Here is a 20784-nt window from a genome sequence, read left to right on the forward strand (position 1 = left end):
TATTTTAAGTATGTGCAGCGATGTCATTGCACCAGCCTTGACATATATATTTAATCTAAGCATCAAAAGTGGTAAATTTCCAAGTATTTTTAAAACTGCAAGAGTTTGCCCAATTTTTAAAAGTGGCGATGCCTGTAATCCTGATAATTATAGACCAATAGCAGTTTTGCCTTGTCTCTCAAAAATCATAGAACGACATATAGCTAATAGTTTGTATATATTTTTAAATAGTAATGACCTTCTTAATACTACACAGTCAGGTTTCAGACCTAAACATTCGTGTACTACTGCACTTACTAAATTAGTAGATGAATGGTTGGCAAATATAGATAATGGAGAGATAAACGGAGTTATATTTTTAGATTTAAAGAAAGCTTTTGATCTGGTTAATCATATAATTTTATTGAAAAAACTTGAATATTATAATGTTTCAAATTGTACACTAGACTGGTTTAAGTCATACTTGTTTGAACGAAGCCAACAAGTTAAGGTCAATAACGTCATGTCTAATACTAAATGCATAAAAACTGGGGTACCACAAGGTTCTATCCTGGGCCCTTTGTTATTTATTTTATATATCAATGATTTACCACTTAATATAGAACATTCATTAATAGATTTATATGCAGATGATTCTACATTACATTGTAAAGGTAATAATTTACCTCAGTTAACTTCTAACCTTCAAAATGATATTCATGTAATTGAAAACTGGTGTGCGCAAAATTGTATGAAATTAAATGCCAAAAAGTGTAAATCAATGATTGTTGGTTCAAAACAAAGACTTTGTTCAACTGGAAACAGTTTAGATATCAATATTTCAAATGAACAAATAGAAAATGTAGATTGTGAAAAACTTCTTGGTTTATATATTGACAAAAACCTAAATTGGAATCAGCAGATAGATAAAATGTCATGTACTATATCAAACAGAATCAATTTATTACAAAAGATAAGAAAATATTTACCTATGAATATACGTATTATCTATTTTAATGCTTATATTCTGCCATTATTTGATTATTGTTGCAATATATGGGGAAGCTGTTGTGAAAGTGGAATAAATAAACTTAATAAGTTATTAAAGAAATCTGCTAGGGTTATAGTAGAAGCTGACATAATGACATCATCCAGTTTATTGTTTAATAGTTTACGCTGGTTAAATGTGGAAAAACGCATTCAATACCAAAAGGCAATACTTGTATTTAAATCATTAAATGGTATGGTTCCTAACTATTTACAAGAAAATTTTCATTTTACTGATAATCAAAATTATAACTTACGTTCAGCTGATGAAAAAGTATTAAATCTTCCAAAACCAAAAACAAATTTTTTAAAGAAAACATTTACATATTCAGGTTCTCAAATATGGAACAGTTTACCAAATGAAATAAAAATGAGTAATACACTTGTATCTTTTAAAACAAAATGTTACAAATTTTTCATCAATTGTGCAAATTAATATGCTTTTTCATTATTATTTAAATACAATTGTATATTGTGTATAATATAACTTTATAATACTCTATGTACTTATAAATATGTTATTATTATTTTGAGGACTCTCAGGAAGATTAGTTTTAACTAATGGGATCATCCTCTTGAAATAAAGATTATTTATTTATTTATTTATTTATTTATGCATTGAAAAAGAGTAGCAATAGGAACGTCAACGTTGGAAATCGGAAACTATCGATGACGTCGTAATATTGTTACGTTTGTAACGTCTTGGCAATTTTGAATTTAGGTCTTGGCAGTAAGCCAACAATTCGGCCCTCGATCTTATACGACCCAAATATTACAAGTGATTGATCGACGATCGGGTCATTGTGTGCTATCTTTTCCAATAAGACCGCGCACCTGTGACTCCATACAGTGTGGTTATACGTGCCATTTATTTATATGTGCTATTTCTAATCTTTACAATGTGGATGAAGGAAAGCATAAATATTACTGTTGTATTTTTCTGTACGGGATCGGGTGTTTTTAAGCTCGAGATTTCAGGAATGACACCCTTTCGGGATTTCGGGAATGACCCTTTCAGGATCCGGGAATTCCTTTTTCGAATTTCTGGATCTCGGGATTTTGTGTTTTTAAGCCCAGGATTTCTGGATCCGGACCCCCCCCCCTTATACTGAAGGAAACACATATTTTTTTCACTGAAAACGATTTTGAACATTCATAAATAATAAAATTATTGATATATACTAATAGTTTCAATCATCTGTATGCATTTTTTAGGGCCTCAATGAGCCTCAATGAAAATAAGACTAGTTCTAATTGAGTTACACTTTTTAATTGAAAAAAAAAATATGATTATTAACTGGAGTCCCGATAAAGTTCCTATGCCCCCTCTTATTTGTCACAAGCACCAATAGACTGAGTGACCTTTATTCAACAGTTCAAGCTGCAGTTAACTGTAACATTATTTAGTACTCTTCATAGAATTAAATTAGTTTAATATTTTTTCAGGGAAATTTACCAATATATCTGCTAACTGGCCAGGGTCAACCCATGATTCCCACATCTTCAACACATCAAACCTATGTCACTACCTGGAGACAAACAACAGGACTTGCAGACGGTTTGATACTAGGAGACAGCGGGTATGCATGTCGCCCTTTTCTCATGACACCCTATCTAAATCCCAGAGAAAGACACCAGCAAAGATTTAATAGAGCACACTCCAGTACAAGATCTATTATTGAAAGGGCTTTTGGAATCTTAAAGAGAAGATTTCATGTTTTACACTCTGAGGTAAAAATAATTATAGAATACTTTAAAATATGATAACAAAAAAGTAGTGTGATTGCCAATGAGAATACTCCAAACTAGAGACCAAATTTCTTGGAAGTTAACATCGATAGGTAACTGTACAGCCTTCAACAATGAGATAATCCTATATAGTGATGCATAGCTTAAATGGTTAATTAACCTCAGCAGTTTCATACAAAAAATGACAAAAAAACTTCCGCCATGAAGAAAAAAATATATTGAGTAAAAAGGGACACAAAAAAAGAAACTAATTATTAAAAGGATACTAATTAGGGAGCTATCATTTATTGTTTGAGGGGGGGGGGGGTGGCTAGTATGAAAAATACCTTTTTATTTTTCACACTTTCATACATAAATTGTCATCCTGCCTCTTTTTTACTCAAACTCTTGTCCTGACTTTTTAAATTTCATACAAGCGACACTATCCCCATAAAAATTAAATGGAAGCTCTGAAAAACTAGAGACAATTGTTACAGAAAGAGCCGCAGTTAATAGGGATTATAGTGAACCTGTTATTTAAGTAGCTATCGGTATTGGTTTTTTTAGAATGCCGTGCAAATAATCATTAACATGGTATTTTTTGTTAAAGTGGATATCTGCATGGGTAATTTTCCAGGAGACAATATTGTAGATAGGTATACACTTCTGAAACAGTTTTTTTTTAAATTGAAAGATATTTTCCTGACCATAATTATGAAATTAAATTTCAGGTCAGAATGAAACCAGAAAAAGTCTGTCGAGTGTTTGGTGCTTGTGCTGTTCTACATAACATAGCTTTAACAAGGAATGAACCTTTGGAAGATGTTTGTGGTGTACATGTTCAGCAAGACCAGCCAGTGCAAGTTCCGAATTTTGAAGGAGAACAGGATGGTAGACACATTAGAGAGCATATCGCAAGAGTTTTCTTCAACTGAAATACATGTTTAATACACAAGAGTCTTTATTTTTTCATCCAATATAAAATTGTGATAAATAATACAGGTTATTTTTTCTCAAAACACATGCATTCGACATGTCAGTGAATTGAAGGCTTAGCAAATAATGAGTTCATAAATACATGCACTTGCGGTAATATGAGTTATTGGCACTACGAAGTGTCGGTTGTCACGCTATTTTAAACATCATCTCATTGTTAATTGTACACTGAATGACATTTTACCCCAAGTCTTGATTAAGGTATACATTTAAGGTCATCCTTTGGAATTTGTTCGTCCAATCAGTGAAACCCTTGTCGCAAAGTGGGTCTTCCATATACTGTTGGGTGTGTAAATACGCCGGCACATCCGGTTGGAAAGGGGATGTATAATCTGATTGCGTTGTATGGACAAGTGTAACGCCATGCATATTACAAAATCGTGTGAGGGGTCTGATCATACATATTGTACTCTTTGTTAATTTGTTCTCATCATGAACATGCATGAAATATTTGCCACTGGATGTAAAGCAAACGATATGAACGAATATAAACATACCAAATAAATGCATAGCCAGAATTAAAACAAGAGTACACACGCTAAAATATCTAGCCTTCTTTATTAATCATTGATGTTATGTGGATAGTCCTTAATATAGAAAAGAAAAGAATAGAATATTTTTATTTCCAAAATTACAGGGCCCATAAAGGGCATAAAATCAGATACGATTGATTTACATAATAAAGCTATATTACAACTGTCACATAAACTTAACATTAACCAAGAAGACTAAACATCGACCAATGAACCATGAAAATGAGGACAAAGTCAAATGACACCTGCCAGTTGTACATGAACACCTTACAGTCCTTCCATACACCCAATATACTAGACCTATTGCTGATAGTATCTGAGATATGGACTTGACCACCAAAACTTAACCTTGTTCACTGATCCATTAAATGAGGTCGAGGTCAAGTGAAAACTATCTGGCAAAGAATTGTTAATTGATAAGAAAAATAAATATTTTAATTCATTAAAAGTTGAGAAAATGTTAGTGGAGTATTCTCTTTGTCTTGTTTCATTAATTCTAGCAAGTCTATCTGAAGGTCTAATTTCTTCATCTCTTTTGTCTGCTTTTCCATTTCACCCTTCAAATACAGTACCTGAAATAAAAATGATACATGTAGATCCATATGATTATTTTAACATATATCTTTATATGTGTCTGTTTACCTTACAACTCTTGTGGAATTTACAGAAATATTGCATGAAACTGAGATTTCCAGATAAAGTGTATGACCTGTTGGACCTATGCTTTGGCCAGCAGCTGGAAGACCATAAATTTTAAATATTTATATTAGAAGATTTTCATAAAGATGTTGATTTTGTGTAATTTAAGATCGATACACGGTCTCACATCATTGCCTATACCAGTGGTAGATCCAGAACTTTTTGTAAGCGGGTACTGACTGACCACAAAGGGGAGGGCATCGACCGGGCCCCTAGCCCCCTGGATCTGTATCTGTATGATACAAACTAATCGATGGGGACCCAAAAAGTCAACTTTTCTTAGTGTTGATAATTGAATTTTACCTTTTTATTTTCCTGAGTATAATGACAGTCTTGAAACTAACACCGAGCCATTCATTATAAGACAATAATATGTTAATCGATTTTTATTATTTTGGATTATTTCTAAAATAAATGCAAATGTGAAATTTTACCTGAAGCCCATAAACATCATCAGCAGTTGCTTTCCTTTTCTTTGGATTTTCTGCTTTCTGTGCTGTTAGAGTCCCCAGCTCAACTACTGCAGCTACTGGGCGTGGCACTTGGATATTTACAGCCGGTAGAAGCGATATTAGTGGTAATGGCTGAAGAATGGATTCAGATCCAGATTGGGAAAGTGGTTGGCTTGGAGGGGTATCAAACAGGTCCTGGGAATTACTTGCACTCTCCTCTGGCAATGCTGCTGAGTTGTCATCTAGAAAATATAATAAGGAGCTTGTTATTTTTATAATTATCATGATGATGAATAGACGTGTGTCTATTGTTAAATTTTCTTACTTAAAGAGAGTTTTTTTTGTCAGACATTCTTTCTTTGCTTTCATTGACCTAGCCTGACAAACCATATGCATCAATGACAACCAAAACGAGACGGTCAGTAACAAAACTATATATCATAAGACAACTTCTGTTCAATTGGAAGGCAGTATTGCACAATTTTAAATAATTTTCTAGCAAATCTATTGGTTTTGATGACTGATAATGAACATTGGTGTTTAACGCTGCTTTCAGCACAATCGTGCTATTTTGTTGAAGTCAGTTTTTATTGATAAGCTGGAGTAAACACCCGACATTAGGTAGGGTATCCAATCCTTAGTCAATTATCATCAAGGATTAGAGGGCACCTGCCCATGCTTTATTTAAACTCGCAATCTCACACGCTGTCAAAAAAAATAATCTTTACATTGCTTATTGTTAAATGAAAATTGCTGGCCCATCTACATTTTACAGTGTTGATATTGCGTCCCCTTCGGTATATTTGACAAAATAAAAAGGACCTATTCCAGTGGCACTTCTGTGCATACATTTCTAACTGTATAGCCCTCCCCCTTTTTATCCACATTTTTTTCACTCATATCCCACAAAGTTTAACACCATCTATATATATTTATTTTTCAAATCTTGAACGATCAACAAAAGATGATTATTAAAATTGTTAAAATCTTGGCCTTTACGAGCGTATGCCACGATCGAATTTAAGGTACGGGTTAGCCAGGGTACGAGAAACATCGTCCTGTCGGCTACAAATCAAAGGGAAATAACAGCAAGGAGGTTCTTTCGTGGATAAACAAAAAAATTGAACTGAACATGTATTGTTCCAAACTATCACTACAATATTGTCAAAAGACAATATTTGAAATCATCCATCGCTAGAAAAATGTGTGTCATGAGGTTATAAGGCTCAAAAACAAATATGTTCATTAGCATGCTGAGCGTCTTTCAAGGTTAATATTTAGGACGTAAATACTAGAATGCAGACGACATAAATATTTAATGACCAAATGAATTGAAATACTTATATTCACTGAGTAAAACTGAATATAGCCGAATGCCATTTAAATACTAAGCTTACACATTATTAAACATTAATAAATCAGCTAAATACCTGTCAAATTTTTATGACATGGTATAAATAATCGGCGATTTTTTTAACACAAAGTTGCATGAAATCGAGAGAATAATTAATAGCATTTAAAGATTTATTATTTTTACATATTCACAAAAGAGTATAAATTAGTTACTGATACATACCAAGTACACTTTCAACTCCTTCAAGACCTTTGAAAGAAGCTGAGTCTTTACAAAGGTCTATTGTTCTTTCAATGGCCAGACTCAGTTTTTTTGGCTGTGGACCACCACCAGTAGCCCTCTGCTCCTTGTTACGGTTGTTAAAAACCTTCTTAGCCACCTTCTTGGTGTTAGCCCACTTGTCTTTACAGTCTTTGGGAGACCTGTTGGCAACACCCAGAGCACTGACCAAGATGGAAATCCTGCTCCAGGCAGCAATCTTTCTGGAATTGGTTATACCATCCCCAAACTTTTCATTAATCACTTTGTTATTCTTTTGCACTTGATCTTGAATTACATTTACTTCTTCTTGTGTAAAGCTAGGTTTTCTGTCCCTTTGTGTTTTAGCAGAAGACTTGTCAGCCATGTTGAAGTAAATATTAACAAACCAAGGCATTGTGGGTAAAGAGAATAATCTCTAAACTTTAGTTAAATATTTAACGAGTGGTTAAATTATTTAACGTCATCGTTAACTAACGACGGCGTTAAACCAAGTTGAACAACACCATTTTAACCATGGGTTAAGTAACGATACGTTAGAGTATTTAACGACACGTTAAATTTAACGCTTACGTTAAGTTAACGACAAGTTGAACAACTGGGCCCTGGCGTAAAACAATCGTAAATGAGACAGACACCATAACCAAACCAGGTTTCGTTGTTATCTACCAGGTGTAAAACAAGCGTAAAGGAGACAGACACCATAACCAAACCAGGCTTCGTTGTTATCTACCAGGTGTAAAACAAGCGTAAAGGAGACAGACACCATAACCAAACCAGGTTTCGTTGTTATCTACCAGGTGTAAAACAAGCGTAAAGGAGACAGACACCAGGATTTATACTTAAATAATGTCATCAATGACACCAGGATAAAAATTGTATACACCGATCGTGGGTTTCATCTACAAAGTCTCAATTATGACGCTCGAATCAAACGAGTTAAAAGGCCAAAAAAATATTAAGTTGGTTAGGCTTAAGAACCCAAAAGACGTAAAATGTATGCCAAATATACCCAAGACAATCCATTACTTGGGTAGAAAATCCTTAGTATTTAAAAAAATAGTTGAGTACATCGGTCAACAGAAACCGACAGAGTAATACATGAATGCTGCTTACAATTTTGACTTGTCTGACATAAACATTGCAATAAATACCATTAGACAAACTACAATAGATATAATTTAGCCAGACACAGTGGTTTATATCAGTTAAAAGTTTAAATGAAAATTGATAATAACTTGTTGAGTAACATTTGTTATTTAGTTGTCCTTTGGACTGAAAAATCACCGATTTAACACTGCACTGTTATTTATCTTGAATACAAGGTTGGACTTAAATAATTATTACAGTAAGTTAAAATGACAAGCATTTCTAAAATTAAACTGTTAAAAACAGTAGGACATAATGACTGTGTTATTTCTAACAAAACAATGTCCACGTTATTTTACCTTTAATCTAAGATTTAAATTTATTGATCAATATACTTTTCTTAGTCCAATTTCAAATAATTCCAATGAACACAAAATATATACAGCACATGAATAAGAGACAAATTTTAAAAAGACATCCAATGATCCATGAAACACTATTTTCAACGCCTTTGCTGATATGAATTAACGTTTCCTCTCCTGTATGACTGTACCTTGACATGTAAATACCACTAACGCCTGAGTTATCTGGTGTTTGACGCATCAAAACTTCATACAGGATAGTTGTAAAAGATACCAATTTAACTTAAATAATTGTGCTTTTATATATTTTATGTTTTATTTTAATTTTGCTTAAGGAAAAATATATTACAAGAAAATACAGCACCTAATACAATGTTAAAAAGGTGATATAGATTAAAAGCACTTAAATTGTTAGTCAAAAACTCATCATAGATACCAGGATTAAAACTTAATATTTACGCCCGACGGGCGTTTCGTCTACAAAAGACTCATCAGTGACGCTCGAAAAAAAATATTTAAAAGGCTAAATAAAGTACAAAGTTGAAGAGCATACCAGCTGCTATTTGGGGTATATTTTAGTAGGAGTATATTTTAGTAGGATTCTAGTTGTGGTTCCAAGGGTAGAGGTGCGTAGAGAATGTTCACAAAATATCATTTTTTGGCATAAAATAGACGAAACAATTTCTACTCCCTCAATAACACTTATTATGACCATTATTATAAATTATAGCATTTTTTGAAAATACCGGAATTGCTTATGACTACTTTAACCTAATTTCATCAAGTATATTTACAACCTGACATGCATTGATATATGTTAAAATTTACACAAACAAATATTAAAATAGTACAAACAAACTCCATGAAAAACACTCGTACATCCGCACATCCTCAACATTCACAGCACTTTCATTATATGAAGAGTCTCAACAATGACAACTAGTTCATCAAACTCGGGTGTTTTCCTCATAATTAACGCTTGAAACAGTTTCCAGAGCTGGCTTCTTCTTAGGATCTGGTAAAAATGGAATGTACTTTAAAATTTTGCTGTTTCTCCATTTCTGTGGGAAAAGTGGTTCATATACCTCTATTCCTTCCTTAAAATCTTCTGTCACAAGACTTTCTGACTCTTGTGTTTTTGATGGAATGTTCTGCCATGAGGTGATACCTCGTTCATCGAGAGTGCCTACAAAACACAAAACAAGGAAAAAACTAAGGTTGGGGTATTCATAAACCTCCTTCACAGTAACTTTAATATACTCGGAGTAAGACCGGTTTTCATATAATAGTTGGTTGGGGTTTTGATAAACCTATACAGAATTCTAATGCCCCAAGTTGAACAGGTCATTGTAATTCTATTGATTAAGGGTATGGATTAACCTATACAGAATTCTAATGCCCCAGGTTGGACAGGTCATTGTAATTCTATTGATTAAGGGTATGTATTAACACAGGTCATTGCTATTCTATTGATTAAAGGTATGGATTAACCTTTTAAACAACAATCTAATGCTCTAAGTTGGACCCGTAATAATTAATCAATCATTTAAGGGTATTTATAAATCTTTTAAACAGCATTTTATGCTCTAAATTGGACAGGTCTCCAGCTTGTTGAAGTTATTATAAACCCCCTAAACACCAACGCAATGTTCTAAGATGGTCCCGTCATTGTTCAACAGTTGGTTAAGGGTATTTATAGACCTCCTAAACACCAACTTATTGCTCTAATTTGGACAGACCTTTGTTCATCAATTAGTGTGGGGCATTTATTAACCTATCACACAACAAAGTAATGCTCTCAGTTGGATCCGTCATTGTTCTTCAATTGGTTGGAGGGTATGTATAAACCTATTACACAACAAGTCAATGCTCTAAGTGGACCCCTTCAAAGTTCTTCATTCGTTTGACGTTATTTATAATCCTCCTACACATGAACCTTAAGCTCTAAATCAGACAGGTCACTGTCCTTTGTTTATGAATCGTTATATCAATCATACCACATGCTTTTATCTTTTCAGTTTACTATTGGGTTTATGTAAATGATGTATTTTCAATCAATAAAATAATACTTACAAGTATATACAATTAATTACTTGTAATTTTTTGTAAAATTATTTATGAAAACTTGATAGTTTTTTTCTGGTATGATGGTTTCCTATTAATAATACCTACCTGGAATGGTGTTGTCAAGGAAACAGGCTAGTAAAGCACCAGATAGATTTGCATTGCCCAAAAGTGTCTTTAAAATATTATCTACACGGAAATTTCCTAAAACATAAATATATACAGGTTTAAAAAATGAAGAAATACAGCACATATAAAAACAAGCATTTTTTGTGAAATTGCATGGCAATACATAAACTTGTACTTTGTACTAGAACAAACTGCTAACTAAATCTATGACTTGTATTGTTGCAAACTATGTAACAAGTATCAAGGCACTATCTTCAAGGACCATAACTCTGAATAAAATCTGCACTATAGAACAAAACTCGTACTTGATCTGTAGCTTGTCACAATAAAAATATATACCAACAGGAATGTGTCCATAGTACACGGATGCCCCAATCGTACTATCATTTTTTATGTTCAGTGCCCCATGCAATTGGGTACAAAACTCGAATTTGGCATTAAAATTAGAAAGATCTTATCATAGGAAACATGTGTACTAAGTTTCAAGTTGATTGGACTTCAACTTCATCAAAATCTACCTCGACTAAAAATGTTAACCTAAAGCGAAACAGACGGACGGACATACAAACGAACGAACGGACAAACGGACGTACGGAATAACGTACAGACAGACACTGGTGAAACTAAATCCCCCTCCGCAACGGAGGAGGTATAAAAAGAATAGTGCATTGAAAAACAAAAATCAAAATTTATGTTGGTCCAAAAATGTTTTGACAATGCATTGCAGGGTTAATTTCCTATCAATGTCATATTCAAGGCATTATTTTTTTCGACACTTTTTCAATCAATACTGGATGTGACGTACACTTATTTGGTGGTATTACACGAAGGTGTATCATGTGACACATAGATGCCATATGTGTTTAGAAGTATCACGAGACACAAGATAGGTGCCATTATAATGTAGATGTATCCTTAAAAAAGTGTAGATGTATCACTGGACATCTGTTATGTGCTATACATGTTTAGATGTATCACGTTACACATGACAGGTGCTATATCTGTGAATATACATGTATATATCATAAGACACATTGTAGGTGTCAGGTGAAAAATATATTATAATACACATGATAAGTGCCATACGTCTTAAGATTTATCCTGAGATACATGAATATTGCGACATATTTGCACATGTATCAAACGAAACATCATATCACATGTGTATTGCTGTATCTTGGGACATAAGCTTTAGATTGGTGGCACATGTGTATTGCTGTATCTTGGGACATAAGCTTTAGATTGGTGGCATATGTGTGTTTAGATGCATCATGATTGACTTTTCAGTTGATTTCTTGTGTTTTTTTTATATTGAGTTAAGTTTCGATAACATCTATTGGGGTTTTAGTAATAATCTGCGTTTTGTTGTCCATGTTTATGTATAAAGCTTTGTATAATGTTATAGAAAGTATAGTAATAGTAAAATAATTATCACACAATTTAAAAAATCATCAACAGTTTTGTATGTTTGTTTCATTTGTCTACTATATGTTTACTTTTTATTTTAAGATGTACTTTATTTATAAAAAGAATATATAATTTTCTCACCCGTTAAAACCAGATCTTTTCCTTGAAGTTCCGTCCAATAAGGAACCATGAGACCAATGAGGATGGAGGTACCAATAATTGCTATGTTCCTTGTGGATGATAGACACACATACCGCAGATTAGACAGGACAACTCCAATGAACATACCAAACATGGTAATTAGAGCACCACCAAGTACTGGATGAGGTATAGTTATAAAAACGGCGCAAAACTTTCCTATCAGTCCAAACGCTATATAGATTATAGCTAAAACTAAAAATACTAGTCGACTGCCAACCTATAATATAAATTATCATATAAATCTCAGCTTACACAAAAAATAATAGTCGACTACCCGTCTATAAAATAAACTGTATTATATATCACAGCTAACAATAATAAACTGTCTCGCCGAGTGAAGCTGGATACGACTGCAGAGGTTTAAACCTGAGCAGTTGGGGCAAAAATGATCACAATATTCTAGCTTGACACAAGTCTGACTTTGGATTATAAATAAAATATTTGACACATCACAGATTTATTACACAGAATAAATGTAGTCAAAGAACTTAAAATTGGTAATGTGATTTGAATTTATATTCAATTGACCCCTCTTTCTCCCCGAGAATATAAAATTATCTCACCGAAAACATTTTTTTTATCCCCCACCCTTCATTCTTTTAACTTCCCTCCTTTTTCCACAAAAAAAAAGTATTTGAAGAAAACTTTAATAGAACACAAATTATTGTCTGAAAACTAGAAACATGCTTAGTGTGAATGGGGCTTCATTTCTTATGGACACATTCTTCTTGTAGGACAGATATCTTAAGACATCTTGGTTTCAGTGATAATACTATTTGATTTTGCCTCCTTTCTCATCTGAGTTATCGTCATCATTAGGTGTTGGTTTTGTTGACTTGCATCATTGTAAACTTCTACAAAAAACTTCTCCACATCAATTCACTAGACCAATTTGAACTTTGATTGAATGATCTTTAAGGTAAAGCAGTAAAACCATTATCAGCTTATAGATAAGTCATATAAATCTTATCTTGAACTTCATCTAAATTCTGTCTTAATTTTGAGAACTCGTTTTAGAAATTTAAATGTGACGTGACTTTGAGCGTAAAACTGGTTATTGCTAATCATGCTGTGCATTTTTGTTATAATCGGTTTTAGCGTCGCTGGTTAGTCTTGTGAGGACGTGGCGCACGTCTGGCATATTAAATTTCTAACAAAGTACCCTTTGTTGGCTATTAATCGTTTGTTTCTTTGTCCTTTATTTTCTCCCATTTATTTGTATTGTAGTCCTGTCATGAAATGTTGTCATTTTAATGTTATAATTAACATTGACATTAAAGCGGGAGGTTTTGCATTCCACAAAACCAGGTTCAACCCACCATTTTCATCTTAAAATGCCCTGTAACAAGTCGGGGAAATGGCCATTGTTATATTATATTTCGTTTCTGTGTGTGTTATATTTTAATGTTGTGTTTCTGTTGTGTCGTATTTCTCTAATATGTGATGCCTTTCCCTCAGTTTTAGTTTATAACTCGGATTTATTTTTTCTCTATCGATTTAGGAATTTCAAACAACGGTATACTACTGTTGCCTTTATTTATACCTTTTGTGGCCCCTTATTCCTGAACGGTTTTGTCAAATACTCCAAAAAAGTGAAGATCGCGCTCACATACACTACAAACCATTAAAGTCTAAAATGGCCTATATCTGTACTCGACTGGACTGATTTTTACTAGACCACTCTGAATTGGTCTGACATTACTCGACGCCAGTCTGAACCATACTCGACTGTACTGAATCGTACTTGACCCTAATCTTTGCCGTTAAAAATAGTCTGAACTATTATTCGACCAGTCTGAAACAGTCTTAACCCATTCTTGACCTGTACTCGACCTACTTTTCCAGTCTAAACAATACTTAACCAAAGGTCTGAACAATACTCGACCAGTCTGAACCATACTAGACCAAATAACCTCTACTTTTTAACTGTCAAAATAAATTTCTTTTTCACTGACATATATAACAATTAAAAATATAACTATTATTATATTTAGGATAAAAAATATTATAGATAGTTTATATCAAAATGGGATAAAATTGATAAAATAAATAAAATTGTTTTTTCTGATTAGTGGTGAAAAATAAAGTATTACTTCTGCTTGGGGCAAACTCATAACTAAGATCACACCTGGTCAGAGGTATTAAATTCTAAATAACATTTATTAAAAATTGCAACATCCTGTTTAACTTTAATAACAAGGCCTTCCGAATATACTAGATAAGTAATACACGAATTTAAGAAAATAGGGATTTCTTTTTACCTGTAAAACACACATGTTCTGAGGTATTAAACCATATAATTGCTTTAAGTATGCCATGTCTTTAATTTAACAAAAAATATTTGAAATAATTGAAATAGATTTTTACTGTTACTTTAGAACACATTTCCTTTTCTGAAAAGGTTATCAAGAATTGCTATGGAAATTCTATTATCATGATTATATCAAATTCTTGGTTTAATTAAAAACAAAACAATTGAGGTCTCATTTTTTAAAATTTATTCAGTTGTTTTATATACTATTTTATATATATATATATGTATATATATTAATATAAAAAAAAACATTCACTGCATTATCAATTAAACTCAACTAAATTTCAAGTTGTTGTTTAAATTTCATTTTCATTAAAAAAATGTTTCTAAGTTGATTAAATTCAGTTGATAGAAACAAAGAATAGGTTTAGGTTGGTTAAAACTTGTTCAAGTATTGTTCAGACTAGGTCGAGTACGGTTTAGACTAGGTCGAGTATGGTTCAGACTCGTATAAAATGGTACAAAAGTACAAATCCAGACTGTTAAGTATGGTTCAGACTACAAACGAGTATTATCAAGTAAATTTCAGACCAATTCAGACTGGTCAAGTACAGAGCAGTACAGTCGAGTACAAATATAGGCCATTTAAGACTTTTGCTGGTTTGTAGTGATACCCCACACCCCCAAATAATTCTAAGAAAGAAAAAAATGAATCATAATTTCCTGTAGATATTCACATCTACATAGTGTGTCCTTGTTATCTACAAAGTTTCATGAAATTCTGTTGTGTAGTTTCAGAGGAGTTGCGATGACAAGAACAGGACTGACTGACTGACAGACTAACAGACTAACAAACTAACAGACTCACAAACTAACAGACTGACAAACTAACAGACTAACAGACTGACGAACAGACGGACAAATGGACGTGTCAAAAACAGTATACCCTTGTTGAGTGGGGTATAATAAGTCCAAACCGTCGACTTGTGATATTGAACCTTGTGGTACAACATCACAGCAATCAAAATACTAATACACAAGTTAATGTCCTGAAACTAGATAAATTAAGAGATAACTGTATTGTATTTGAAGCTTTAAGGACGTCCATCGGTAGTTTTACTGTCGCAAATTTAGTTTACCTGGCGACGCGGAGCGGAGACAGGTAAACGGGTATTTGCGACAGTAAAACTACCGATGGACGTCCGCAAAGCTTCAAATACAATACAGTTATCTCTATTCTAATGCAAAACAAGTTCATAATTAAATTTCACTCATAATTTCAGTGTAAAATCTTCATTAAAAAAAATTCCGCGAAAAAATGTTATCGTCTTTGGTCCCTACACTACGTGACGTCATAGGTATGCTTCCGGCGTAAAACATAAACAACGGGCGTTTTCTGGCTTCTGTGCCGCTTCAGAATGTAACAAAATTTGATAAAAAGAAGATTTTTAGGCGCAAGAAGTGAGTTTATTGTTTATTATTGTAGAAATAACATGTCAGTACATTCCGAAATTCAAAATGTCGGCTTCCTTAGTTACAGACAAGGAGATAGAGAATTTTACGCTTGCTGTCATCCAATCAGAACAATTGTTACAAAATAATTGCATTAGAATGCTTGTTTTGTGTTTCTTTTTGTCTTTAATTCCAAAACGGTTGGGACCATCACCCCAAAACAATCTTAACATTCCTTTGATGGTATTGAACCTTTTTCCAAGAGATCCATAGACTTAAACTTAGTTATTGTCCAGAAACCAAATTTCTTCGTACGCCGATTCAGACTTCGTCGACATAATAGCAATATACGATCCGCAAATTTGTTTTGCGTTGTATAAAAATACAAGTGGGTTTCAAAATAAAAGAATCATTTTTTTTCAATGTCAGTTGTTGTCTTATTGTTGAAACACAGCAGCTATAATCTTTTTTTTTATCAGTGTAAATGTTCACACATTAGTCATTTGTCTTTATGGATAGTAGTGTCATAGCCAGTCACATTTTATGATACAATAAAGTTTTTGTCAAAGAAAGTTAAAAGGGTTCAATAAAATGTGCAAATCAACATTTTTAAACGTAATTCACATGTTCGTTCCACATAAAATGTCATCAACCTTCCATTCCTGATATTAATATCATAGCAGTACCGGACATATATATAATATAGTTAATTGCTATTAATTAGTATTGCAATGTGCATTGTGTTTAAATGTAGTATCAGTATTTAGTTCTATTATAATCTTAAATCAATCCTATTTCTATCCTATTTTTTAAATATAATTTTTCAAATATGACGTCATTTTTGTGCTGTTTCAGAAATTCAAATGTCTGCGTGACGTAATATTGTGCCTTTTCACCACTTAGTATGTGACGTCATTGTTATGACTTTTTTACTGATTCGGGTGTGTCTATTTTTTGTGTTGGTCTTCAATGTATTATGTATTCGGGTTCTGTTTTCTGTAATTAGTTAAGACGTCAGTTTTATCATGTAAATCTTTTATATTCATTTGATAAAATTTATTGTTTGCAATAGCATAAACTGTTCTATATAATAAGGATGTTCTCATCACAAGCAGAAAACTCTAGCCGTATTTGGCACAACCTTCTTCAGCTTTTGATCCTCAGAGCTGTACAACTTTGTACCCCCTTTTTTTGACTTTCAAACTTTTATATCTGGGCGTCACTGGTAAGTCTTGTGTGGAAGAGGTGTGTTTTTGACGTATTGAATTTTAAACCTGATGCCTTTTGTTATCTATTATTCATGTTTTTCTTTGCCTAATACGTTCTCTTTGTATTTGTATTGTAGTCCTGCACTATTATGTTGTCATTTTAATGTTATATTTAACAATGCCATCAAAGTGCGAGGTTTTGCATGCCACAAAACCAGGTTTAATCCACCATTTTTTTCTTTAAAAATGTCCTGTACCAAGTCAGGAAAATGGCCATTGTTATATCATAGTTCGTTTCTGTGTGTGCAACATTTTTTACGTTGTGTTTCCGTTGTGTCGTTTGTTTTTTCCTATTTTTGAGTGTGAATTCACATTACTATATGACGTGTCACGGTACTTTTCTATCCCAAATTCATGTATTTGGTTTTGATGTTATATTGGTTATTCTCATCGGATGCTGTCTAATGCGTAGTCCGTTGATGTGTGTGTTACATTTCAATGTTGTGTCGTTGTTCTCCTCTAATATTTAATGCGTTTACCTCAGTTTTAGTTTGTTACCCCGAATTTGTTTTTGTCCATAGATTTATGAGTTTTGAACAGCGGTATACTACTGTTGCCTTTATTTTTAACCTACAATGGTTTACTTTTATTAGTGGTGACTTGGATGGTGAGTTGTCTCATTGGCACTCATACCACATCTTCTTATATCTATGTCATTGTTTGTCTTCTTTTAGTTTAAAATGTTACCTTTGTTATACCGATAGATCCAATATTTCCACCATATGTCGATGTTGCATGTCCTGCCCCCATTATACCAGAAACAGTTGTACATAACCCTTCAATTGCAATACCTCTATTGACTGCATGCGATGGTGGTGGAGGCACATGACAGGTTTTAGCACAGGCATAGTAATCTCCTATAGAGTCCAACACAGAGATAATTGTAGCAATAAAAAATCCCACAAAAATGCTAAAATCAAAACTAGGTGGACCAAACTGAGTTGGGTGTGGAACATAGAACCAACTGGCATTGTTTACAATATCTATTCCAACATCAGTCCTGGCTTTTTCGTGGGATAAAACTCCTGCAGCTGTACATATACCACTTACTCCCCAACCCACCATAATAGCTATTAATATCTAAAACAAAATATAATCAGATTAGCCAATCATTGGATATATACTACTTTCTCCCCAACCCACTATAATAGCTATTAATATCTAAACAAAATATAATCACATTAGCCTATTATTTGATAAATATTAGTAAATCCCAACCCAGCATTACAGGTGTTAATATCTAAAAAATAAAATCGCAATACAATATATCATTGTAAATATACTATTTACTTCACAACTGTAAATATGCCACTTTTATACTCCTCAGTCAACCATCCATTTTCTAACAAAATGGCTACAACGCAACATTATGGCTCATTTCGCAGATAAAATGATGAGTGAAATAAAGTGTCAGATTTTAATGTAGAACTTTTGTAAAAAAATCACTTCTTCAAAAACGGCCAAACAAAATTGTATGCTCAACTACATAATCATGGCAAACAATCCTACAAAGTATAAAAACTGTTTGTCAAGTTTTGTCAGATAAGTTTGCTTTACAAAGTGTGATACAAAAGTAATAAAAACCTCAATAATTCACATTTATACTTCTCTATATTGGTCAAATTAATATCAAGATAGAAAATAATCAATTTCTTAAGGTGGCAAAGAATAAAGGAAACAGTATAACATCTCTGTTCAAAAGTCGTAACACGATTGAGAGGAAACAAATCTGAGTTACAAACTAAATCCGTGGGAAACACATCAACTTTAAGAGTCCTGCAACGCTTTTAATGTATAATCAACTAGATAAGATTGCAATTACAAGGTTTCATTTTTGTACTGTACCAAGTCAGGAATATAACGGTTGTTATTCATTCGTGTGATGTGTTTGAGCTTTTGATATTTTATTTTTATTATGGACGTTCTGTTTTGAATTTTTCTTGGAGTTCAGTATTTCTTTGATTTTACTTGTTTGTACTCTTTTTAAACAAATGAAAAATATGTCAACGGGACACAGATGCCACTGCTTGTAAATATATGACAAATTCTGCTATTTTTTCAATTCACAAAAAGACATAACTCAAAAAAGAAAACGCCATCAAAGTTCACACTATATTTGAATTGGTAATAATAAACATTGTGTATAATTTTCATAATTATTTTATTCTAAGCAATTTTACTTAGTGGGCCGACACTTATTTTTAGACTTGCGGACATACAAACAGACGCATGTACGTGCAGAAAGGGGTAAAACGTAATGCCCACAATGGACAAAAAGAATGCCAGAATAAGGAACAGAATTAAATAGTCTCTGAATCTACTTTAGCCGTTTGACACGCAGGTAAAATTCTTTTATTTCCTCTGTAACACCACTTTCAATACTGATAGGTCTGGGTTGCTATCAGAGCAGTTATTACCTTCCTATATTCATATATTTATTATATATAACTAGAGTTAATGTACATTTTACTTACAGAAAATACTTGATGTAATGGATATCTTATAGTATGACAACCACGTTTTCTTGTCCACACTGGAATTGGCAGAAGATATTTTCCCAGGTACAAAGATAAAATAATAGAAATTGCTGCAGTCCTGAAAAATCAACAACTTAAATTATAACTGATTAAATTATAACGTGATGTCACCAAATACATAGGTCCATTGGTTAAGGAAATAAAAAAAGACTGGAATGGGTATAACAAAGATAAGTTAATTATAACGTGATGTCATCAAATACATAGGTCCATGGGTTAAGGAAATAAAAAAGACTGGAATGGGTATAACAAAGATAAGTTAATTATAACATGATGTCATCAAATACATAGGTCCAGGGGTTAAGGAAATAAAAAAGACTGGAATGGGTATAACAAAGATAAGATCATTTACCTGCAAGATAGGATGATTATTAAGCATCTTTCCAACAACAAATGCAAGAGTATGCAGGAATTAGAAAAAGAGAAAATAAAATGCATTCAAAACAAATCAGCTTAACTATCAAAAAATTTAAATTCATCTGGGAAAACCTCTCCAGTAATTTGAATAGTCTATTTGAATATTGTCCACAATGGACAAGAAGATCTCCAATACTTGATCTATATTGACTTAATCGACTTATTATATGAGTTATTATTATTATCACTACCATTCCTTGAATAGCTTCCGTAAGCCTATGGTCAAGACTTACATACTTAAGAGACAGTACCAAACAAAACAAGCAAGAACATCTAAGTTAAATTAAGATAAGAGATATGAATGCACTATATGTAAAATGTGTCATTGTCTGGTACTAAGTGGATAATTGACAGCTTTTTAGCATATATTTCTTTAATTCAACATTGCGAAACTAATTTGAAATTCAGACTGATGGGCAGGCGAAAATAAAGCCATTGATTCTTTAAGCAAACTTATTCTTTAATGGTATCTGTTTCTCTTTTATTGTTCAGGAGTTATGGTCCTTGGTGGATTGGGAAATAATACTTTAGATAATTTCCATGCAATTACCTATGTTA

The 20784-nt window shown here is 32.8% G+C and overlaps 3 protein-coding genes across 5 annotated transcripts in view; 1 reads left to right on the top strand and 2 right to left on the bottom strand.

Moving 5' to 3' along the window:
• The first annotated feature begins 2389 nt into the window (after positions 1 to 2389).
• Positions 2390 to 4082, top strand: LOC139518711 (putative nuclease HARBI1). The gene is made up of 2 exons (XM_071310185.1): positions 2390 to 2757; positions 3486 to 4082. The coding sequence occupies exons 1-2, from the start codon at positions 2515 to 2517 to the stop codon at positions 3687 to 3689; spliced, it is 447 nt and encodes a 148-aa protein (XP_071166286.1). The 5' UTR covers positions 2390 to 2514; the 3' UTR covers positions 3690 to 4082.
• A 300-nt stretch (positions 4083 to 4382) lies between these two features.
• Positions 4383 to 7413, bottom strand: LOC139518620 (uncharacterized). Its single transcript, XM_071310095.1, has 3 exons — positions 7011 to 7413; positions 5417 to 5676; positions 4383 to 4855 (listed from the first exon to the last, which is right to left on the bottom strand). The coding sequence occupies exons 1-3, from the start codon at positions 7411 to 7413 to the stop codon at positions 4718 to 4720; spliced, it is 801 nt and encodes a 266-aa protein (XP_071166196.1). The 3' UTR covers positions 4383 to 4717.
• Positions 7414 to 7823: 410 nt separating this feature from the next.
• The window catches only part of LOC139518717 (solute carrier family 23 member 1-like), a 35433-nt gene continuing 22472 nt past the window's right edge, over positions 7824 to 20784 (bottom strand). For 2 of the 3 annotated variants that reach the window (XM_071310203.1, XM_071310202.1), the window contains exons 7-11: positions 19747 to 19867; positions 17960 to 18352; positions 12239 to 12515; positions 10670 to 10765; positions 8239 to 9683 (exon numbers count right to left, since the gene is read on the bottom strand). In XM_071310203.1, coding sequence (XP_071166304.1) covers positions 9445 to 9683; positions 10670 to 10765; positions 12239 to 12515; positions 17960 to 18352; positions 19747 to 19867 — 1126 coding nt within the window. In that variant the 3' untranslated portion in view covers positions 8239 to 9444. Of the gene's footprint in view, positions 9684 to 10669; positions 10766 to 12238; positions 12516 to 17959; positions 18353 to 19746; positions 19868 to 20784 lie in introns of all 3 variants that reach the window. The other variant, XR_011663438.1, reaches the window with a different exon arrangement.

The sequence above is a fragment of the Mytilus edulis genome, chromosome 4, assembly GCF_963676685.1.
Source record: "Mytilus edulis chromosome 4, xbMytEdul2.2, whole genome shotgun sequence".
Classification (NCBI taxonomy): domain Eukaryota; kingdom Metazoa; phylum Mollusca; class Bivalvia; order Mytilida; family Mytilidae; genus Mytilus; species Mytilus edulis.

Bases quoted from the DNA above. Each gene is read 5' to 3' on its own strand.
- LOC139518711 (XM_071310185.1), top strand. From the start codon at position 2,515: ATGATTCCCACATCTTCAACACATCAAACCTATGTCACTACCTGGAGA. The intron at 2,758-3,485 runs GTAAAAATAATT...ATTAAATTTCAG, and splicing joins TTCATGTTTTACACTCTGAG to GTCAGAATGAAACCAGAAAA.
- LOC139518620 (XM_071310095.1), bottom strand. From the start codon at position 7,413: ATGGCTGACAAGTCTTCTGCTAAAACACAAAGGGACAGAAAACCTAGC. The intron at 5,677-7,010 runs GTATGTATCAGT...TATATTTTCTAG, and splicing joins AGGAGTTGAAAGTGTACTTG to ATGACAACTCAGCAGCATTG. The intron at 4,856-5,416 runs GTAAAATTTCAC...TTTTTATTTCAG, and splicing joins ATGATGTTTATGGGCTTCAG to GTACTGTATTTGAAGGGTGA.